Below are 22,444 nucleotides of genomic sequence, written 5' to 3'. Positions count from 1 at the left end.
TAGTAGGTCACGGGCATAGAACTCGTCGAGATCTACATTTTGGTATATTTTTCAGCTCATAATATTCATTTTGACGCGAGTTACGCGCCGGCCCGGTTGACAAGTATGCATCTTCTACCAAAACTTTGCCCCTATTTTTCTCGAATACCAGGTCTCGAGGGCAAAAACTGAGTGTATATTTGGAATCAGCGCTTCCTCAGCATTCGAATAGTATAGGTCACGTCCCATAACTCCAAACTGCCCTACCTTGTAAGCCTAACCTTTTCAGAGATACCATGCTAGAAAACTACCGTCTCAACATCTCCGACTGCGCCTACATCAGCGCCCACTTCTGGCCCTATGACGCCCAAATGAACGTATTCCCCGACCCTGACTCATTCTTGGGAATCGCCGTCATGTGGTGTATTCTGGGTTCCTCAATGGTCAGTGTCATCTACTTTGCCATACGCTGCTATCGTTGGTTGTCAAGCAAGTTGAGTGACATGGAATCCATTTCGGAGTCGATGAAGTCTCTCCAGAAGCAATTGTTCCACGCGTTAATCGTCCAATCAGCGATCCCACTCTTCCTTATGTATATCCCCGCTGGAATGGTCTTTGTGTTCCCTATGCTCAATACGGAACTCGGTTTGAAATACCCGTTTATTGGAATCACTATCGCTGTGTATCCAGCAATCGACCCACTTCCCACTATGCTTATCATCCGGAGTTATAGAAGAGGATGCGTGGATTTGTTCAGAAAATTCACGTTTCGGAGGAGGAATCAAGTTTCGGTTCATTCGAACCTCCAGTCGACGACTGCGTTCGATGCGCAGAAGAGTGATATTCTCACTAATTGAGATTTGTCTCACTAATTGTGTAGATCAAATTATGCTCTTCATTTTTGTAGTTGAAAAGTTTTTGATAGCTCTTCACACTTTGGAGATACAGGGCATTAAAGATTGGGTGAGAGATGCGGAGAAAAGAGACGCAGAGAAACGAGAGCGTCTGACTTCTCTGCGTCCCCCTTCAACTTTGAAGCCCCATATCTCAAAAACGTGAAGAGCTATCAAAAAGGTGTCAACTACAAAAATAATCTTCATAAAATTTCACACATTTTGTTAGTTGAAAACTTTTTGATAGCTCTTCACGCGTTCGAGATACGGGTCTTTAAAGTTTTGATAGAGACGCAGAGAAACGAGAGCGTCTGACTTCTCTGCGTCCCCCCTCCCACGCTCTCTCGCTTCCTATCTTTGAAGCTCCGTATCTCAAAAACGTGAATAGCTATCAAAAAACTGTCAACTACAAAAATAAAGAGCACGATTTGATCTACACAACCTATATAAATGTGTATTTCTATCATTTCATTCTTTATTGATTCACACGAATAAACGTTTCCCGTCTAGACATCAAAAGTGTTCTAAGTATAAGCGGTCCAGACTAGACAGGAAGTGCTGTAAATCACGAATCGAGGTGTCCACGTGGAATACACGTATCTGATACACATTACGAAAAAAAGAGGGGGAGTTAAGAAGGAAAACATTAATTAGAGTCGTTTTTAGAAAAACAACTACTTGTTATCTTGAGCGTTACTCTGTAGGTGTGCGGTGGAGCGCGTTTCTTAAAACCGGCAACATGCCCAAAACCTGTATCTCGGCTGTAAAGAAATTTTCAAACAGATTCAGAATCCCCAAGTCTTCAGCTTTCCAGACACCCACCTCCGCTTCCCTTAGGGTATTCTATTCTACGTATTATTTTCCATTTCCCAACTCCACCCCCTAATCGATGGTCCCCTCCCCTCCCCCATCCCACTAACGTTTCATTTTTATCCATTTTCCATATCCAGCCATGCTTACCGAAGAATGGTACCAAGTGGAAGGCGAGACTCAAGATGTGTGTGGTATCATCTCGATTGTCACAAACCTTTTCCTCATGTATCTCATTCTTTGCAAGTCACCGAACGCTCTTGGTAGCTATAAGTGGTTAATGATGTATACGACGCTGTTTGAGTTGACGTATGCGTTGGTCAACTTGTTCGCGGGATCGGTAAGTGGGTTGGTTGGGTAGATAAAGTCTAGAGGAGCATTTTTGTAGTTGGAAGTTTTTTGATAGCGCTGGAGGGGTTTGAGATACGGGGCTTCGAAGATTGGGGGAGAGAGGTGGAGACGCAGAGAAATCAGACAGCCTGTCTTCTCTGCGTCTCTTCTCTCTGATAACAATCTTTGAAGCCCCGTATCTCAAAATCTAGCAGCGCTATCAAAAAGTAATTAACTACAAAAATATAGAGCAATGTGAAAGCTATTTTTTTTGTTGGAAGTTTTTTGATAGCGCAATTAGCTTTGAAGATATGAAGCTCTGAAAATTAGGGAAATGAGAGAGATACAGAGAAACGAGAGCCTCTGACTTCTCTGCGTCTCCGCTCGCTCTCTTCTCTCCCCCCGCAGCAGAGTTGCGCGGAATTCCGACTTCCGACTTCCGACTTCCGGGCTGTTTTTCACGTCCGGCTTCCGACTTCCGTTTTCAAAATTTTACTTCCGGCTTACGACTTTCGACTTCCGGATTAGAAATTTTACTTCCGAATTCCGACTTCCGACTTCCGTTTAGAAAATTTTACTTCCGACTTCCGACTTCCCACTTCCGCTTTAGAAAAAAACAATTCCGCGCAACTCTGCCCCACAGCCTTTAAAGCCCCGTATCTCAAAAACGTGAATAGCTATCAAAAATTAGTCAACTACAAACATGTAGCTCTTTTTATGATCTACAAGCTCATAATAAATTCCAGTCCGTCCGAACATTTGGCTCCGCCTTTATCGTCTTCCAAAAATGCAACTATCCACACGACATCACATATTTTTTGACCAGTAAGTTGTATGACCTCTCTATTTCAAGACTTTACCGATTTCCAGTCACCTACTGTTCCTGTTTTGGCTTCTCCTTGGCTATCGTCGCATGTCATTTTGTCTATCGTTATGGGGCAATTGATATGTAAACACTGTTTATATTTTCAGATTCCCAAAAGTAATGTGTTTTTCAGTGAATTCCGCGTCAAATATATCAGTGGTGTCAAGCAGTGCATTCTATATATTTTCCCGTTTGCCATCGGCATCGTCTGGGGTGTTATTTGTTGGGTATACTGTGGAGAGACCCCTGAGAGAACGGACTATTTACGGTTGGGTGTCTGGGTGTCTTGTTATCGAAAACAAAAATTTTGATTCTAGGAATAAGATGATGGAGAACTATCGGTTAAAGATGGAGGATGTTGCGTATATAAGTGCACACTATTGGCCGGTTAATGAGAATGGGTTGACTCGTCCGGATTTCGACTCGTTTTTTGGGACTATTTTGATGTTTATAGTGGTGGTGAGTAAGCTGGAAGGGTAGATTAAGAATAGAGCTACATTTTTGTAGTTTACTGTTTTTTGATAGCTTATCTAGGTTTTGAGATATGCGCCTTTAAAGATAAAACGAGAGAGATGGAGACGCAGAAAAATGAGCGCGTCTGACTGTCTGCGCCTCCCCCTCTCTCTTTTCTTCTCCACACCCTTTAAAGTCCCGTAGCTCAAAACCTAATAGAGCTATCTGAAAATTGACAACTACAAAAATAATTTTCATAAAATTTCACACATTTTGTTAGTTGACAACTTTTTGATAGCTATTCACGTTTTTGAGATACGCCGCTTTGAAAGTTACACTGGTCGAAGAGAGACGCAGACAGGCAGACACTCTCGCTTCTCTGCGTCTCCATTTTCTCGCTCTCATCTTCAAAGGCGCATATCTCAAAAGCGTGAGTAGCTATCAAAAAATTGTCAACTAACAAAATGTATAGAATTTTGTGAAGATTGATTTTGTAGTTCACAACTTTTTGATAGCTACTCATGCTTTTGAGATACACCGCTTTGAAAGTTACACCGGTCGGAGAGAGAGACGCAGAGAGGCAGACACTCTCGCTTCTCTTTGTCTCCTCTTTCTCTCCCACTGCCTATTTTCAGAGACTCATATCTCTAAAGCGTGAGTAGCTATCAAAAAGTTGTCAACTAACAAAATGAGTAGCATTTTGTGAAGATTATTTTTGTAGTTTACAACTTTTTGATAGCTACTCATGCTTTTGAGATAAATTTCAAATTTCCTAGGGAATATCCATCGGAAGCGTCCTCTACTTTGGTGTCGGTTGCTACTGCTGGATCTCGAAGAAACTGGAAGCCATGACCACCCAATCGGACTCTCTCAAATCCCTGCAACGCCAACTTTTCCACGCCCTCGTCGTCCAATCCGTCATCCCCTTCATCCTAATGTACGTCCCCATCGGCATGGCTTTCATGTTCCCAATGTTCAATATCGAGTTGAATTTGAAGTACCCGTTCATCGGATTGACTATTGCTATCTACCCTGCCATCGACCCTCTCCCATCTATTCTAATCATTGCGAGCTACCGGAAAGGTGCCATCGATTTGGTGAAGGCGCTGAAATGCTGGAATCGGAAAGTGGGAGTGAATAAGAATTCCACGAGACAAGATTCAATTGTTATGTTTACGATTGAGGCGTGATTTATTGAAAAATTTATTAAGAAATAATGAAAAAGTTGTAAATATCAAACTCTGTCCACCACCGAGACTGAAATTGCCAATATTAAAACAAAAATTTCAATAATTTGTTTCAAAACTCACTCCTTCGATTCCAGTTACTATTAAATGGGATTGAGCTGGTACTCAATTTCGCTGTTAACTTGTTCCTACGGAATAAGGGATGGGTCAAGAATAGCACCCATGGCATCATGACAGTCTCGAAGTCATTTCCAATGGTACGGAGGATAAGGGAGGTGGACCACCAGTCGCGGTAGGTGAAGACTGTGATCTGGAATTGATAAAAAGTAGATTATAAAGGGCTGGGGTGCCTAGGAAGCGCAATTGTAGTAGCTGACGTTTTAGTTTTGTACAACGACACTCCGAGATTCCGATCAAAACGGAAGTCAGCTACTTGGAACATCATACGGTAGATACAGTAATCCCAAGGTCTCTTTCCTCCTTCCGCCATTTCAAATAGATCGTACGGTAGATACAGTAATCGCCACAATTGTAACTACTGTAAATGTCTAGGTTTTGGTCCGTAATTAGCAGTGGGCGGAATTTCTGGTGTAATTTTTTATGACGTCTGGGGTGCCTAGAATAATCTATCAAAAGTTTTTTTTTTGATGTCAGAATCAGAATTACTATGGCACACTCTCAAAGTTGGTCATTTTCCACCGAAAACAGCCAAAGTTGATACCTTTTTGTCCGGTACTGAATGTTGCATCTTCAATATTAAGTGTCTTTTCTGCTCTTTTTTAAGCTTGAAATCTGTTGTGTCAGTTATAACATAATTGTTTTGCTCTCCTTGTAAAATAAACATAATATCAGCGTCTCACGTCTGAAGAACTATTATTAACATTTGACATTTACAGTAACCCCTTAATGACACCATGCCCGTATTTTGGTCATTTTCATTCCCCTCACCCCTCTATCAGTCATTGATTAATTCGACTTGCGCAAAAGCAGCTGAAAAGAAATGGCTCTGAATTCGAGTGGAATTTGAGTGAGTTTTGCGAGCAACTGCGCTCTACTGAAATGTTTCTGGATTCCTCGGCAGAGCGCGGCTGCTTTCACCAGGCTATCACCTATTTCAGTCAGTTTTCAGGTCTCATAAGTATGGTTACATTTGTAACTATTGCAACTTGCTCAAATTCTGTTGAGTACTCGCCTGGAGCACCGGAAAATGTGAATAGTAAGAAAAACTACAAAATTTTTGAAAATTCAATAAGAAATCACATTTTCAGAAAATCCCTTCATCATCAATGCAAGTCGTTTTTATCGTCGATTGTTCAATGTGGACAACACTGACGGTTACATCGGATACTAAACTTTTTGACCGAAGTCCGAAAAATCGGAAATCCTTTCGTATCGCCTGAGAACCAAATAAAAAGCTTTTGATTAATTTCGCTGAGCAGCGACTACAGTTACAGCTAATACAGAGCCTGCTTTAGTTCTTGAAAGGTGCTGTTCCCTAATAAGAACCGTCCCAGATTTACGCACAACTTTTATGGAAGTTTAAAGCTGACGTTATAAGGATTCAGAATCTGTATTCAAATTACTTCTAGGATCATTTTGCACCAAGATACAACTCATTTTACTCACCGACACAATAGAATTTGTAATAAACGGCACGAAACCCGAGAACATTGTCATCGTAAGCGACGCCTCGATTTTCTTCTTCAACTTTTTAGTCCTCTCTGACGACGTGGCACTCTACACAGTCATCCGTAACTTTACCATCATTACTGTAGACATACAACCAGTGAGAGCAAGGATGGTACAAGAATAAGAGAAATGGATGACGGTGGTCATGTAGTAATAGTTATCGCCAGAATATATAATAAGAAATCCAAAATCAAATGGAGAACCCAATTGTTTACAGTATCCCGTGAGACTACAGAAATTAGAAAGGACTAAAAGATTAGGCATAATGAAGAGAAACGGGATGGCGAACCAACGTGTGACAAGGTCGCAGTACTGTAATTCAATTCAACAATTTTTAAATGTAAAGAAAAGATCCTTACATGTTGACTGTGTCTTGGTGACAACATAATAGTTAGACGTATCAGACAAACTAGAAATGGACAAGTTATTACACCGTAATTTGTTACATTGTTATACAATATAAGTGAGCCAAGCCATCGATTCGGTTGGATGCTTGCGCAGTAAGAAGTGACAAAGCCAGATGAGGGGAGTGTGAAGCGGAAATAGTCGCCAATGAAGAAGAGGGAGTTCTGGAATACCGAGTTGTTGTGGTGGCCGAAGCACGACCGCAGGCTTGCTTAGGCATACTGTCTTAATAAATGCATCATACCAATTTTTTTCAAAATCATACTTGCAAAACGGGCCGACGCATATTTCGCTTAAAACTCAATAATATGAGCTGAAAAATATACCAAAATGTAGATCTTGGCGAGCTCTATGTTCGGGACCTACCACGGGCCGGATGGCTATTCGTTAAAAACCCGCGGGAAGGGATAAAGCAGCCCGGGCGGATTAGAATTTTTGAACATTTCTAGTATGAACTTCCGCGCTAACCGGGTATAACAGAAGCGCAGAGACATCCGGCCCGTTATAGACATAACCTTACTTGCAAGCCGCGTAACTCGCATAAAACTCAATGTTATGAGCTGAAAAATATACCAAAATGTAGATCTCAACGAGTTCTATGCCTGTGACCTACTGCGGGCCGGGAAAAAGTGTCAAAGCTTGGTATGTTTTGTTTACACCGTCCGAGGGGGTGGCAGAGGCGAAAAACTCAAATTGTTACTCTTCCAATCTATCTCACCTCTAGCAGCGGAACGATTTGAACTCGGAAAAGTCGGTATCAGGTACGCTTGACTTTGTGGAGACGGTGAGGTGGTTAATGTGCCAAAAAAACGTGAAAATTATCAAAAAAACCATTCTAGCGGCACATTAACGAATAGACATCCGTCCCGTAGTAGGCCACAGGCATAGAACTCGCCGAGATCTACACTTTGGTATATTTTTCAGCTCATAATATTGCGTTATTGCCGGTTTGCAAGTCACGTTTAGAACGATTTCTACTTAGTAGCCTATTTATTTTTTGAAAATTGACTCATCAGTGAAACCTCCGAGCGGTAGTAGGTCTCGGTTTCGAAACGTCCCTAAACCCCCTCTCCAGAACTTTCCGTTTCCAGCTGCAGTTTTCATACATGTAACCGGGATAAGTATATTGACTTTTTAATTTTAAAAACTCACAAATAAAAAGTATAGCATGATAAGTATAAACACATTACTATCCATCGACACAGAATTCTGAGACGCCTTTGCATTCCGATACACCACCAAGATAGTTATCATAACCCCGATAATCGGAATAATATAAATGAATGGGATGATTGTTTGTAGTGAAGTGAAGTCAAGTGTATTCACATACTCTAGATATTCCTTGTTACCGTGAATTGAACCGTTCGGCGGGGTAACCGGCATTTCTTTGGGAAACGAAATATGGCTTTTTGGACACAAACTGCGAGAGCGAGACCACCCTCTCAGTCAGATGTGTTTTCATTCCGTATAATATATTTAACTCCTGTCTGGCTGTGCTCCAAACGAAAAAACACATGTGTTAAGTTCTGACTTCCTTCATGGACAAAGGAATTTCCTCGGTGTGTCATTAAATGGTTTAGTGGATCAAGAATCTAGTGGAATTTAAGAGATTGTGAATCATTTTTATTCAGAAAACGACATGGCGTTCTTGCGGTCAAAATGTGATTAGATTAAATGGGGTGCTAGAAACCAGAAACGCTTATTCAGAAGACTGAAACACAGGAATGTGCTCTATGATTTGAGATTGAGCCTCGAAAGACGACAATAATCATTTTACTGCGTTTTTTCCATAAAAATACCTGAAAATCCGGGAAAACTTCTGGATACCGGAATTCCTAGTGTTTCATCCGTTTCGTGTCCGGATTCCGGATAAATTCTGTATAGCAATGATCGATAGATACCGTAAAAACTGTATTAGAGCGACACCTTTAATAGAACGACACTTCTAATAGAACGACACTCGATCTATACTCAGGATTCATGCATATGACTATCCCAGTGTACTTTCTTGGTTCTGATTAGAAGCAGCGTAAATAGTAACCTCTAGATCAACAAATAGAACTTTCAAAAAAGTTTTTTCCGTTTAATTTAATGAGTTTCTGAAACCACAAAGTTTTTCTGAGAGGCGGTTGAAAAATAGAGCGACATGTCGCTTTAATACAGTTTTTACGGTATGTGAAAGTTTGAGTAAACTGGGATTGTAAAAACTTACGGACACGTTTAGCCAATTCAGACACAAAACGGCGAAGAATGCTACGAATGCGCTACTCAATACGCTACGAATCAACAGTTCTAGGACACGCTACGCATCCGGCGCAAAATGGCGGAAGCGTTAAGGCAGAGTTCCGCTCATCCCTGATCCGACGGTTCTGAAATCGACACTTTTTACAGATCTTCGAGGCTTAAATGAATAGAAGCACAACTGTTCCGACAGATCCCTGTCTTAGAAAGCAGATTATTGTATTGAGACACTCAAGAACGCCACGCATTCGACAAATCTGAAATTAAAGGCACGGGACGTATCCAACATATCCATAGTCCGCAAACACATGCTGCATTGAACAGAACTGATCTTTCATAACGGAAACGCTTCCGACGGACCTGAAATCACGGAAACGCCTTCTCTCATCTGTAAATTCGCAGTCCCACAACAAGCGACGCCTCTGAGACCACGAGAACTTGACAGAGCTGGATGAATCGTGTACGCAACGCTTGCAACGGACCTGAGATCAGTGGTAAGCAACGCTTTAGATAAACTAAAGTCCTGAGTGTGATATTTCAAAAAACAAAACGCCAGGACAGACTGAAAGACTTGAGAACACGACGGCGTCCAACAGACTTAAATGTATAAATATTTAACTTTAAACTCAAAATATATTTATTTTTTTATTACTATTCCCATCAAACATCATATAATTGAACATAATCGATACTGGTCGAGGCCAATCCCATAATCAACCTAAGAATTCAAAACATTTGTGACGAACTTCTCGGTGTATTCGTATTACTGTTCCAGATGTTCGACGAACCGAGATGAGTTGGCGTCGTCGTCTTCTGCTTTTTCTTTCCACGAAATAGCGGGTGAGTGAAGAATAGTACCCATGGAAGCATAATAGTCTCATAGTCATTTCCAAGGATACGTAGGAATAGGAGGTGTGCCCACATCGGGCGGCCAAAGAGGAAAGAGAACTGAAAAATGTTTTGACAAGTTTCCAGAATAAGGGGTTTTGAAAATAATTTTTAATTTTTCAACCATTTGTATAGGTTACCGACACATGCTGGTGCGTAACTTGCTTCAAAATGAGTTTTATGAGGTAAAAAATATACCAAAATGTAGAAATCGGCGAGTTCTATGTCCCTACCTTAATAGTCGGATTGCTGCTCGTTGTCAAAAAAACGCGTCAAAAAAGCCATTCTAGCTCACATCAGTCGGCTGTACATTTGGCCAAGTTTTAGTAATTTCACTTCGGTAAAGCTTTTAGTGTTTTCCTATAAATATTTGCTGTATTCTATAAAATTTGGCCACGGCAGCCAATCTTCTTCGGCCATTTAAAGGGGGACTGCGGTATTCCAAAAATCGAGATTTTTGATTTGGATCGACTCAGAATTTTGCGGAAAAGAAAAAAGTCTCTTGGAGCCAGGTCCGAAAATTAGTCTAAAGCGGGTTATAAAACCTCAAAGTGTCAAAAAAAGGGTCTCTCCAATTTTTCATTATATTTCAAAGTAAAGTTCTCTCGTTGTGCAATTTCAACATTTTTTCTCTGCAATTCAACGTAAAATTGCACGGCGATAGAATTTCACAAAATTCTGAGTCGATCCATATAAAACATCTCGATTTTTGGAATACCGCAGTCCCCCTTTAACTGACCAAACTTTGCGGCGCTCGCTTTCAGCGGGTTGTGCACCAAATTAAGAAATTCTTGAAGTATGAAAATCAACCCGCCGAAATGCATACATTATGATAAGAAAATATCCTAACTGACCACAATACGCCTTTCTTGTGCCGCGTGTCGGGAAAGAGCCAAAAACGCAGAAAAAAACCATTTTAGCCCAGCCCGCGGCATATTAACGAATACCCATTTGGCCCGTATTATATCATAGACATAGGTCTCGTTGAGATCTACATTTTGGTATATTTTTTAGTTTGTAACATTAAGGTTGAAGCGAGTTACAATATATTTTTGACATTTTTTAAGTTTTCATCAAAAACAGTAAAATATCTTATGTGCATTTTAATCGAAATTTTGAAACGTCAAAGTTCGACATTTTGCAAAAATTTCAGAGTTCCCCTATTCTCGAAAAGAGCCCCACATTTTTATCAACAGAGCGCAAATACTCACCGACACAATAGAATTTGTGATAAATGGTACTATACAGGAAGCCATTCCAAGTGTTAGCGATAGCTCCGCCTTCCTGCTCAACTCTTTAGTCCTTATCGACGAATTGTTGTAGCTAGTCTTGCGAATTTTAAAAAACATGAAGGCAGACATCAATATATGGCTTATAAATGTGATATATGAGAAGGAGAGATGTATCATCACATTAAATTTCACGTAAGACTCTCCTTCTGATATTACAATGGCTCCGAAATGAAATGGAGGGTCCAACTGTCTACAGTAACCCGTGGCCGGAATATTTCGCAAAGTTAACGAGACAGGTATCGCCACTATGAATGGGTAGATGAACCATCGCATCAATAGTTTGCAATACTTTGCGTGGTTATGTGGGGATAAGATCATCACCAGTCGAATCAAACTTGTCAGAAACGGACACGAGATAGTACCGTAATCCCCGGAATAGGCAAATATTATAATAAGAGTGTACCACCAACTGGGCTCTGTTTTTGCGCATAGAGCAGTCACCAGACCAGATGATGGTAGGTTGAGACGCATGTAGTCACCGATGAAAAATAGAGAGTTCTGAAATATCGGGATTACTGTAGTTTTGTTTTTTTCTCTCACAGATACCCAAAAACTCACAAAAAAGAAGTAGAACATGATCAGTTTGAAAATATTCGGATCCATGTAGACTTGGTTCATCAGGAGTTTAGCTCTCTGATGTTTCACGTAGATCACAACAATGATGATCGAGGTGGGAATGATGTATATGAATGGGATGAAGGCTTGCATTGTGGTCCAAGTGATATATTCGGAATAGTTGATGTATTCGGGGATTCCATGGATGGATCCGTTTAGAGGGGTGGTGGTCATTGTGAGAGCTGGAATAAGGAATCGATAAGGATAAGCAAGGTGAGGGTTAGGATGAGATAAAAAGAGGTAAGAAGATGGAATTTTAGATGACAAGAATGATTTCAGAGTATGCGGTGGTAAGTGTGATGCAGTACTCGCCATAAAGAATGCGACACGTGCAGTTTTTAGTTGAAAATGGTAAACCTTGTGAGTGTGACACGGTCTTCCTGATAGTTTCACATAGATCACAAGTAGAACTTTATTTTTGTAGGCCAAAGAAATTTCTCGCAATTGTTGAACTTTTCCAGTGCTAAAAAGAGAAATTTTTGAGCTTTTTACTTTGACCATTGATAACTTTTTAGGATACTACAAAAATGGAGCTCTACTTTTGATTTGTACGATCCATTAAAATCTACTTGATGGGACAATCAGTATTACTATGGCACACTCTCAAAGTTGGTCATTTTCAACTGAAAAAACCAAAATGTAATATATTATACTTTTGAGCGATATTCCATACTTGCAAACCGGGCCGGCGCGTAACTCGAGTGAAACTGAATATTATAAGCTGAAAAATATACCAAAATGTAGATCTCAACGAGTTCTATATCCGTGACTGGTCGGATGACTATTAAATTATTTTTCCTCTTCTTTTCCGCGTTTTTTGGCTTTTTCCCGACACGCCGGAAAATTAAAGGAGTTTTGTGGTCAGTTATGATATTTCCATATCATGCATTTCGACGAGTTCATTTTCATACTTCAGGAATTTCCGCTAAAAGCGAGCGCCGGAAAAGTAGGTCAGCGAGAAAGATCTAGAAATTCCCCAGATCAAACGTCCAAAACATTAAAGTTTTGGCAACATACAAACTTCCCCCCAAAATGCGTTTGAAGTTTGATATAAACGAGTCCAACGCGACTGCAAATTATGATTCTGATTATTTTGCGCTCCCGAAAATGTCTTCGAAACTTTGGTTCTTTGATAAGTGTTGATAATCGAAGTGAAACTTGTTAGAGAACTAAGAATACACAAAAAGTTGATCGAAAGTGAGAAATGACAGAAATCAGTATTTTCAAAACGAAAAAAAAAGAATGAAAGCACAAGTTACGAGAATCGTAAAGGTAACAATTAAAATCCCACTGGTTGTCTGGGTGAAGGCGATTTTCGAAAATATGAATAATTGATGACACAGACACTCAGTTAGTGGTCATTCTGATTCGGTGTTATAAATTGGAAAACAGGTTTAGGAGGGAAATAAAATTGAGATTGAGATTGAGAAAAACTTGTTGTAAGAGCAGAAACATAAAATTGAATGTAGCAATTTTGATGTGACTGGAAACAATTTCAGTTAGGAGATTCCGCTGAGTAGCGACTTGACGGATACAAAGCACACTTGTGATTGGATGAGATTTAGCTGCGTAGCGACTCAGAGTGTAGTCAGTGGATACGGAGCGCAATTAGGTCAGGTGAGATATAAGATTAAGCTGCGTAGCGACTTAAATTAGTGGATACGGAGCAACGGGATTCGACTGAGTAGCGACTCAGCATATAGTCAAAAGACAAAGAGTACACCTGAAGGAAGACGATTTAGCTGCGTAGCGACTCAGAGTATAGTTAATAGATACGGAGCGCAATTCGATCAGGTGAGATATGTGATTTAGCTGCGTAGCGACTAAGAGTGTAGTCAGTGGATACTTAGAAGCCCTTGATCAGGGGAGAAATAAGATTTAGCTGCGTAGCGACCCAGAGTGTACTCAACGGATACGAAATGCAATTAGGTCAGGTGAGATAAAAGATTTAGCTGCGTAGCGACTCAATGCAAAGTCAGTGGATACGGAGCAACGGAATTCGACTGAGTAGCAACTCAGAGCCTATAAGCGGAGAAACAGTACAAAAGAGCGCGTTTTCACAAAAAATGGTGAAAATTCACAATTTATTATTATTTTTTGGCTATATAGCTGACGACGTGAGGATTCTGAATCTACTTTAAAAATTTTTTTTTAATTCGAAAAATTTTGTGAAAAAATTGTTCAAATTTTTTGGCTCCAGCCCGACCGGGCCGATATTTTGCAAGTCTGGAAAAAAATCTGCTGAGTAGCGACTTGACGAACATCGAGCACCCTTTTGATTAGATAAGATTTAGCTGCGTAGCGACTCATCGTGTAGTCAACGGATACAGAGCGAATTTCTGGGTTCAAATTTTAGATTTAGCTGAGTAGAGACTCGTTTGATACTCAACTAAACCAAAAACCGTAAAAATTCAAGAAGCGAGTTGATGCTTTGAGAAGAAAATAGGTGTTGTTAGGCGTTGTGTTGTTTGCCAAGAAATTCTAATTTCATGTTTTGCTCCTCCTTCATATAGTTGGTTGATACGAGGAATATAAGATACTAAAAATAAAAAAGAGCATACTTTTTTTCTTTAGGGATCTTAGTAAATATTGGTAACGTATCTTGAGTCGCTACGCAGTGAAATGTATCCCGGATATTATGGATCAACTAAAAAAGTCAAAACCTTTATAAAAATATGACAGAGTGCAAAAATTCAATATGACACATATATATATAATTAAATTGTTTGCTAGTAGACATTTTTCTGGCAAATCACGTTAGCAGACCACCGCCGCTGACTCTGAAATAAAATTGAAATATTAACTTCTATTTGCATGTCAGAACGTGTACTTACTCCTCGATTGGCTATTAGTATTGCTTGTAGCGAACATATTTGACGCCGCACTCGTATTTGACGTCTTCTTTTTTGATCGGAACATTGGGTGGGTTAGGAATAGGACCCATGGCATCATAACGGTCTCGTAGTCGTTGCCGATCGGGCGGAGGAAAAGGACATAGTCCCATAACGGGCGGTCGAAGAGGAAGTATACCTGGGAAAATAGATGATAGTGTAGATCAAAACTAGAGCTATATTTTTGTAGTTGGAAATTTTTCGATAACTACTCTAGATTTTAAGATATGCGCCTTTAAAGATCGGGTGAGACGCAGAACGGCAGACACTCTCGCTTCTCTGCGTCTCTCACCTCGGGATGTCTATCTTTAAAGGCGCGTATCTCAAAACCGTGAATAGCTATCAAAAAGTTATCAACAGAAAAAGTGTAGATCAAAACTAGACCTTCATTTTTGTAGTTGGAAATTTTCCGATAGCTACTCTAGATTTTGAGATATGCGCCTTTAAAGATCGGGTGAATCGCAGATGATTAGACCCTCTCTCTTCTCTGCGTCTCTCTCCTCGGGGTGTCTATCTTTGAAGGCGCGTATCTCATAAGCGTTAATAGTAATCAAAAAGTTGTCAACTACTAAAATGTAGATCAAAACTAGACCTTCATTTTTGTAGTTGGAAATTTTCCGATAGCTACTCTAGATTTTGAGATATGCGCCTTTAAAGATCGGGTGAGACGCAGACATGCAGACATTCTCGCTTCTCTGCGTCTCCTCCGTCCTCGTTCACTCTACTTTCCATCTTTCAAGGCTCGTATCTCAAATTCCTGACAACCAATCAAAAAATTGTCAACTACAAAAGTGTAGATCAAAACTAGAGCTACGCTTTTGTAATTGACAGTTTTTTTTATAGTTATTCACGATATTGAGATATGCACCTTCAAAGTTGAAGGTGAAAGATGGAGAGAGTGGGAAGGCGCAGAGAAGCGAGAGCGTCTAACCGTCTGCGTCTCTCACTTCTTTGAAGGCGCATATCTCAAAAACGTGAATAGCTGGAAACAAGAAAAATGAACACCTACTTACCGAGCAAATTGAATTGGTAGTAAACGGAACGACACTAGAAACAACCGCCAGAAACAATGAGAATTCCGCTTTTCGCTTCAACTGTTTCGTCCTCTCAGACGTCGTACTACTTTGTGTCATTCTCAATTTATAAAACATGAATGTGGTCATCCCGATGTTCGATGAGAACATGACACATGAGAATGAGAAATGGATAATGATATTCATCTTTGCGTAGTTTTCTCCTTCGAAAATGATAATCGATCCAAACGAAAATGGGGAGTCGAGTTGCATACAGTATCCGGTGGAGAACAAGTTGAAGGCGGTTAGACAGATGGGTACCAGGAAGAGGAAGGGGATGGCGAAGCGGTACATGATGAGGCGACAGTACTGAAAATGTGAAGAGCTTTGTTTTTGTAGTTGACAGTTTTTTGATAGCTATTCTAGGTTTTGAGATACGTGCCATTAAAGATTAGCGCGAGAGGGGAAGACGCAGAGAAGCGAGAGTGTCTGCCTGTCTGCGTCTCTCTTCGACCACTATAACTTTCAAAGCGGTCTATCTCAAAACCATGAATAGCTATAAAAATACTGATAATTACAAAAATGTAGCTCTAGATTTGATCTACATTTTTGTAGTTGACAGCTTTTTGAGAGCTATTCTAGATTTTGAGATAGGCGCCTACTAGTCAAGGGCCAGCTTCAAAAAAGAAGACACAATTTTGACATTTTTTCAATTTTTCATTAAAATAGTAAATTTTTTTTGAATGATTTTTTAGAATTTCTTTAAATTCTCTAATTCTGAATCATACTCATATGAATTTGATTTTTTCACGATAAAAATTCGAAAAAATTCAAAAAAATTAGAAAATTTCGGATTTTTGAGTTTTGGCGGCAATTATCCGGGCCTTACTTTTGCTGACAAGATTATCAGAAAACTACAAAAATGAAGTTTGGTTTTTGATCTACAATCGCAGAGTTGAACACGTAGAGTTGAATTCGCAGCGTCGAACTCGCAGCGTCAGAATCAGAGCGTCAAACTCACAGTGTCAAACTCGCAGCGTTAAACTCGCAGCGTCAAACTCGCAGCGTTGAACTCGCTGCGTCAAACTCAGAGCGTCAAACTCACAGTGTCAAACTCGCAGCGTTAAACTCGCAGCGTCAAACTCGCAGCGTTGAACTCGCTGCGTCAAACTCAGAGCGTCAAACTCACAGTGTCAAACTCGCAGCGTTAAACTCGCAGCGTCAAACTCGCAGCGTCATAAATAGTTTTTCAATATATTTTCCCCATTTTTGGGTAGACACTTACCCTTTCATTGTGTCTGGGTGACATCATAATAGTGAGTCTCATGAGACAAACTAAAAAAGGACAGATAATAGTACCAAAATTACTATAATATGCGAAAATCAAGAGCACACTAAACACACGACTCGGCTCAATTCCAGCACACCAAGAAGTGACGAATCCAGTGGTTGGAAGATTCAGATGAAAGTAGTCGCCGAAGAAGAATAGCGTGTTCTGAAAAAGTGTGCGGTGGGGCGCGTTTGCATATTGAAAACTTCTTACAAAGAAAAAGTAGAACATGATAAATGCAAAGATGTTATGATCCATTGCATTGGAATTCAGTGTCGCTTTCGCTTTTCGATATTTGAATAGTATAGTGAGCATTACATAAGTTGTTGGTAAAATATAAATGAATGGGAGGAAGGCTTGGAACGTGGTAAAGTTGAAGAAGGGCACAAAATTCTTATACGCCTGGATTCCATGTATTGAGTCATTGGAGGGCATGATTTGAGATGAAGACGACATAGTAGACTTCTGAAAGTGGCATAGATTAAGTAGATCAAAAAGAGGCGGAGTCTTCTGAAAAGAAGTCAGAAGAGAAGAGACAACACCTGTTATTAACCTCGGGAGAATTCTGATTTGATGTACTTTGAGAGATTATGGTAAGTTTTTTCCCTTGAATTCAATTTTCCATAAATTATGGATCAGAAAAATGCTGTTTTTTTGGGTGAAGGTCAATTGGTTTAGACTTAGCTGTGTATTGGAAAGTTTGGAAGCATTTTTGAATAAGTTACAAGTATCTTGCTTAGCAAAATTTAGTATCAGTGTGTAGATCAAAAATCGGGCTCCATTTTTGTAGTTGACAACTTTTTGATAACTATTCACACTTTTGAGATCCGCGTCTTTAAAGATGAGCGGCAGAATTAGTAAGAGAGAGAAGGAGGAGAGAGACGCAGAGAAGACAGAGAGTCTAACTGTTTCCGCTTTTTTTGCTTCACGCTATAAGCGAGAGACGGTCAAAAATTGAAATTATTTCGAAATTGAAGTGAAAATGTGAATGTGAAAAAATTAACCAACTTTGATGCTAATTAACATTCTCCAGTTTGGTTTTTATATTTCAAATTTATAATGGACTTGTAGATCAAATCCAGGGCTACATTTTTGTTGTTAACAACTTTTTGATAGCTATTCACAGTTTTGAGATACGGGGATTTAAAGGTTGTGAGAGAGAAAAGAGACGCAGAGAAGTCAGACGCTCTCGTTTCTCTGCGTCTCTCTTGTGGCTACCATACTTCCAAGGCGCATATCTCAAAAGCGTGAATAGATATCAAAAAGTTGTCAACTACAAAAATGTAGATCAGATTTAGAGCTACATTTTTGTATTTGGCAGTTTTTTGATAGCTACTTACGATATTGAGATATAGGCTTTCAAAGTCAAAGGTGAGAAATGGAGAGAGCGGGAGGGCGCAGAGAAACGAGAGAGTCTAACCGTCTGCGTCTCTTTTTCCCCGCTTTTATATTTAAACAGATATAGTTCAATATAATAAACTTAACGCTGAAATTTTTTGTAAAAAACTTCTGAAAAAAAAATTGATCACTAGTAAAAAAATACGTGCCGAATTGCAAAACGGAAGTAGTAGTGAGTCTTGTTTCTAGTTAAGGGGCTCTCCTTCCAATTATTGAAAATCGGAGAAAACAAAAAAGGAAAAATTAATAAAGATTTGGAAAAACGAACAAGACCAGAAGATTAATTGTGGGAGAAGGAACAAAAGTAACAGCAGGCATAAGAAATGGTGAGTAAGTAAAATCTGGAACAAACCAAAATTCTGGAAACCAATCGAACCAAAAGTCCAAAAAGATATAGAAATGATGTTTGTCACCAAAAGATAATTACTACCTTTATCATGCCGAAAATGACGTGAATAAGAATTTTAGGCGTAAGAGTCGTCCCACAAAGAGTAAGGGGACCAATGACTTGATTCTTGCAGGAAAGGATGATCTCTGTATCGCTCAGTCGATGCTCAGTGAGTTTGCAGGAAGGGATGGAGAACCGCAGTTTCTATAAACTCAGTATCGAATAGTCGATGCTCAGCAAAGTTTTGACAAGTATAGAAAAAATTCAAAATTCAAATGATTCTGTGAACACCATGGCATATGTAGTTCTGGGAAATTTGAAGGTTTCAAGAAATCGCCAAAACTGAAAAACTTCCTGAGCTAGTCACGGCTTGAGAACATGTGCTTAATTTTAATTACAAACTAACTGAGAATGTCCGGGGGTGCAATAGATTGTGAACTTTAACCAAACAGGTAAAACACTTAGAAGTAAAAAAAATCTTGTAAAAGGTTCCCTTGTTAGTCAGCTCAAGTAGACAACTAAAATAGAGATAGACAGATTTATATTTTCCAAAATTTCAGCTACATACATCAGGCTCACAATTCCAACAGATTTTGAAGTCTCAACACCTTTAATTTCTGTCTAGTTCACACAACTATCATCATATTTTAGAAGAAAGTAGACAAACATGTTATCGGCAATTAGATGTGGAAAACAAGGAGACATTACTAGAAAGGGGATTCCAAATTAAATTTTAGACATTGAGTAGGAAGGGAGTTATCAAGGTTAAAAGCCGAGCCATCTGACAGCTAAGTCAGGTTTGAAGCATAGTTGTCAACGGGCCGGCCCGGGCCTTGAGATAACTCGCTTCAAAATGACAATTAGAAGTCGATCCACCTGTCAAATTGTAGATCTCGGTGAGCTCTACTCAATTCTATTTTCATTTTCACTGTGCGTTCAGTGAGAGCCGCTGTTCACGGCCCGGCCACTTAATGGCTTGTACAGCGGCTCTCACTGAACGCACAGTGAAAATGAAAATAGAATCGAGTAGAGCTCACCGAGATCTACAATTTGACAGGTTGATCGGCTCCTAATTGTCATTTTGAAGCGAGTTATCTCAGGGCCCGCCCAAGGCCCGTGCCGGCCCGGTGACAACTATGGTTTGAAGCAGTCTGTCTCGGTTAGTCCGGAAGACAGAGCGAATTTGAATATAGATTCAGAATTCTTATGATTTCAGCTGTTTTTACATATACAATTGTTTTAGGCGGGAAAGCGGAAGACGGAGAAGCGGAAGACGTGCGCGGATTCTGAATCAGGTGTCAAATTTTAACAGGAGGTGGTAGGGACCGAGTAAGAAGGGTTTCAAGCATACTTGTCAACCGGGCCGAAACGGGCTGACACGGGCCGGCTCGTAACTCGCGTCAAAATGAATATTATGAGCTCAAAAATATACCAAAATGTAGATCTCGACGAGTTCTATCTCCATGACCCACTACGGGCCATTTTCGAAAATGGCCAAAAAAGCCATTCTAGCCCGGCCCGCGGCATATTAACGAATTGCCATCCGGCCCGGGTCAGTGACATAGAACTCGCGGAGATCTACATTTTCGTATATTTTTCAGCTCATAACATTGAGTTTGACGCGAGTTACGAGCCGGCCCGGTTGACAAGTATGGGTAGGATTGATCCGCGCTCTACTGATAAACCCTAATCTATGGGCTACGGTAGGGTTTCGGCACTGTGCAAAAGCGGCCTCTCTCGTGTCAAGTTTCAAAACAGGCACCCATGAATATGTATACGGATAGCAAGAGACCCCGTCTTGAGTAAAGTGAACTACTACTTCTAAGAAAGCTTTTAAAAATAATAGTTTTATTTTGAAAATAAAAAGAGGAAATTATTATTCTTCTGACTTGCACTCCTTGCTCCTCTCCATCTAGACATCCAGACGTCATGTAATACTCCTCTGGGACACCCTCCACACCTTCACCACGTTCTTCTTCTTCTTCGGTCCCTCTCTCTTCTCTTTAAATATCGGGTGAGTCAGAAATAGTGTCCATGGCATCATAACAGTCTCGAAATCGTTGCCAACTAGACGGAGTAAAGTGAAGTAGTACATGATATCAGGTGTCCAGATAGCTGTCACCGATACTATCGTGTTGGTTATAAGAGGAGCGATAGCTGAAATCAGGGTGACGGATATCGAGAGTTCCGCTCGTTTCGCTAGTTTTCTCGTGTGGCTCGATGCTTTATGCATAAGACCTGTTCGGAGCTTGAAATACATTACACTGGAAAGAATAGCCGAGAGTGTCCAACACGAAAATGAGAGGGTGAGACGAACAGTGGTGGTGCGGATCTAAAAAATACTATTAATTGCTTTTCACTCTTTGCACTCACTAGGGAAGGATCCCGAGTCGAGTTGAAGTTACAGGTCGAGATATATATCAGTAGAACAGAAATTTTGCGCTGATTTCAAATCTGTATTCCAATTTTGCAAAACGATTCTGTGAAAAAAGTTATTTGCGTTTTGTTGGCTTCTCAGTGCAAAAATGAGCATTTTCAAGACTCCCAAAATTAAAGTTTTTCTCATTTTTTTTCAAATTTTTTTGTGCTGTACGTATGATGAGGATGTAAAGATGATTTTGGCATAGTTTGATTGCAGAATTTATTTTCAGAAAAAATTTTGTGGAGTTTCTTAAATTTTCAAACATTTAGCATCTACAAAAATTTTGTTTGAAAATTGTCTAAAGTTCCAACACAAACAATACGATCTACATTTTTGGAAATACACGTACAACACAAAAAAATTTGAAAAAAATGAGAAAAAATTATTTTTGGGAGTCTTGAAAATGCTCATTTTTGCACTGAGAAGCTACGAAAACGCAAATAACTTTTTTCAGAGAATCCTTTTGCGAAATTTAAATACAGATTTGAAATTAGCGCAAAATTTCCGTCCTACTGATATATATCTCGACCTGTAACTCCATCTCGACTCGGGATCCTTCCCTAGTCACTCACCCCCAACAAGCCTCCAGTGTGAAAGATATCAATAGAGCCAAATGGAAACGGAGGGCCCAACTGCCTACAGTAACCCATTGATGGGAACATGTAGGTGACGCATAGAAGGGGGAGGAGCACCAGGACGGGCAGGATGAAGTAGCGCATGAGTAACGAGCGGATCTGGAAATAATGGGATGAATTGAATTTGGTTGCGTCGTCATTGGGACTTGATACGGAGTGAATTGCCACCATTTTTGTAAAGGAACGGATAATAACCGCACGGATCAGAATTGATACGATTTGGAACCAGCGGGATTTAAACTTCCCCGATTAGAACTAATCATACTTGTCAACCGGGCCGAAACGGGCCGACACGGGCCGGCTCGTAACTCACGTCAAAACGAATATTATGAGCTGAAAAAAATACCAAAATGTAGATCTCGACGAGTTCTATATCCATGACCTACTACGGGCCGGATGTCTATTCGTTAATATGCCCCAGGCCGGGCTAGAACGGCTTTTTTGCCCATTTTTGGGTTTTTTGGCACTTTTTCCCGGTCCGCGGCACATTAACGAATAGCCATCCGTCCCGTAGTAGATCAAGGATATAGAACTCGTCGAGATCTACATTTTGGTATATTTTTCAGCTCATAATATTCATTTTGACGCGAGTTACGCGCCGGCCCGTGTCGCCCCTTTCGGCCCGTTTCGGCCCGGTTGACAAGTATGGAACTAATAAAAAATTTGTACGACTTGGAATTACCCGATTCAAAACTGGCACAAAACGGAACTGCTCGGATT

At 40.1% G+C, this 22,444-nt stretch overlaps 6 protein-coding genes across 6 annotated transcripts; 3 read left to right on the top strand and 3 right to left on the bottom strand.

Moving 5' to 3' along the window:
• Positions 1 to 275: 275 nt before the first annotated feature.
• GCK72_016935 (uncharacterized protein) lies at positions 276 to 836 on the top strand (the record flags this gene model as incomplete). Its single annotated transcript, XM_053731782.1, has 1 exon — positions 276 to 836. One exon carries the CDS (start codon positions 276 to 278, stop codon positions 834 to 836), a length of 561 nt encoding a protein of 186 aa, XP_053580695.1.
• Positions 837 to 1,824: 988 nt separating this feature from the next.
• On the top strand, positions 1,825 to 2,965 carry GCK72_016934 (uncharacterized protein; the record flags this gene model as incomplete). Its single annotated transcript, XM_003104395.2, has 3 exons — positions 1,825 to 2,022; positions 2,759 to 2,837; positions 2,883 to 2,965. The coding sequence occupies 3 exons, from the start codon at positions 1,825 to 1,827 to the stop codon at positions 2,963 to 2,965; spliced, it is 360 nt and encodes a 119-aa protein (XP_003104443.2).
• Positions 2,966 to 4,178: 1,213 nt separating this feature from the next.
• On the top strand, positions 4,179 to 4,520 carry GCK72_016933 (uncharacterized protein; the record flags this gene model as incomplete). The annotated part of the gene is made up of 1 exon (XM_053731781.1): positions 4,179 to 4,520. The coding sequence occupies one exon, from the start codon at positions 4,179 to 4,181 to the stop codon at positions 4,518 to 4,520; it is 342 nt and encodes a 113-aa protein (XP_053580694.1).
• A 44-nt stretch (positions 4,521 to 4,564) lies between these two features.
• Positions 4,565 to 7,994, bottom strand: GCK72_016932 (uncharacterized protein; the record flags this gene model as incomplete). The annotated part of the gene is made up of 3 exons (XM_053731780.1): positions 4,565 to 4,587; positions 4,641 to 4,827; positions 7,764 to 7,994. 3 exons carry the CDS (start codon positions 7,992 to 7,994, stop codon positions 4,565 to 4,567), a joined length of 441 nt encoding a protein of 146 aa, XP_053580693.1.
• Positions 7,995 to 9,578: 1,584 nt separating this feature from the next.
• GCK72_016931 (uncharacterized protein) lies at positions 9,579 to 11,821 on the bottom strand (the record flags this gene model as incomplete). Its single annotated transcript, XM_003104390.2, has 3 exons — positions 9,579 to 9,800; positions 10,952 to 11,530; positions 11,591 to 11,821. 3 exons carry the CDS (start codon positions 11,819 to 11,821, stop codon positions 9,579 to 9,581), a joined length of 1,032 nt encoding a protein of 343 aa, XP_003104438.2.
• A 2,583-nt stretch (positions 11,822 to 14,404) lies between these two features.
• On the bottom strand, positions 14,405 to 21,895 carry GCK72_016930 (uncharacterized protein; the record flags this gene model as incomplete). Its single annotated transcript, XM_053731779.1, has 7 exons — positions 14,405 to 14,427; positions 14,482 to 14,677; positions 15,552 to 15,920; positions 16,837 to 17,046; positions 17,095 to 17,346; positions 20,628 to 20,999; positions 21,662 to 21,895. 7 exons carry the CDS (start codon positions 21,893 to 21,895, stop codon positions 14,405 to 14,407), a joined length of 1,656 nt encoding a protein of 551 aa, XP_053580692.1.
• Positions 21,896 to 22,444: the final 549 nt, after the last annotated feature.

Source organism: Caenorhabditis remanei, chromosome V, assembly GCF_010183535.1.
Source record: "Caenorhabditis remanei strain PX506 chromosome V, whole genome shotgun sequence".
Lineage (NCBI taxonomy): Eukaryota > Metazoa > Nematoda > Chromadorea > Rhabditida > Rhabditidae > Caenorhabditis > Caenorhabditis remanei.
This window is presented reverse-complemented; position numbering and strand designations above follow the sequence as displayed.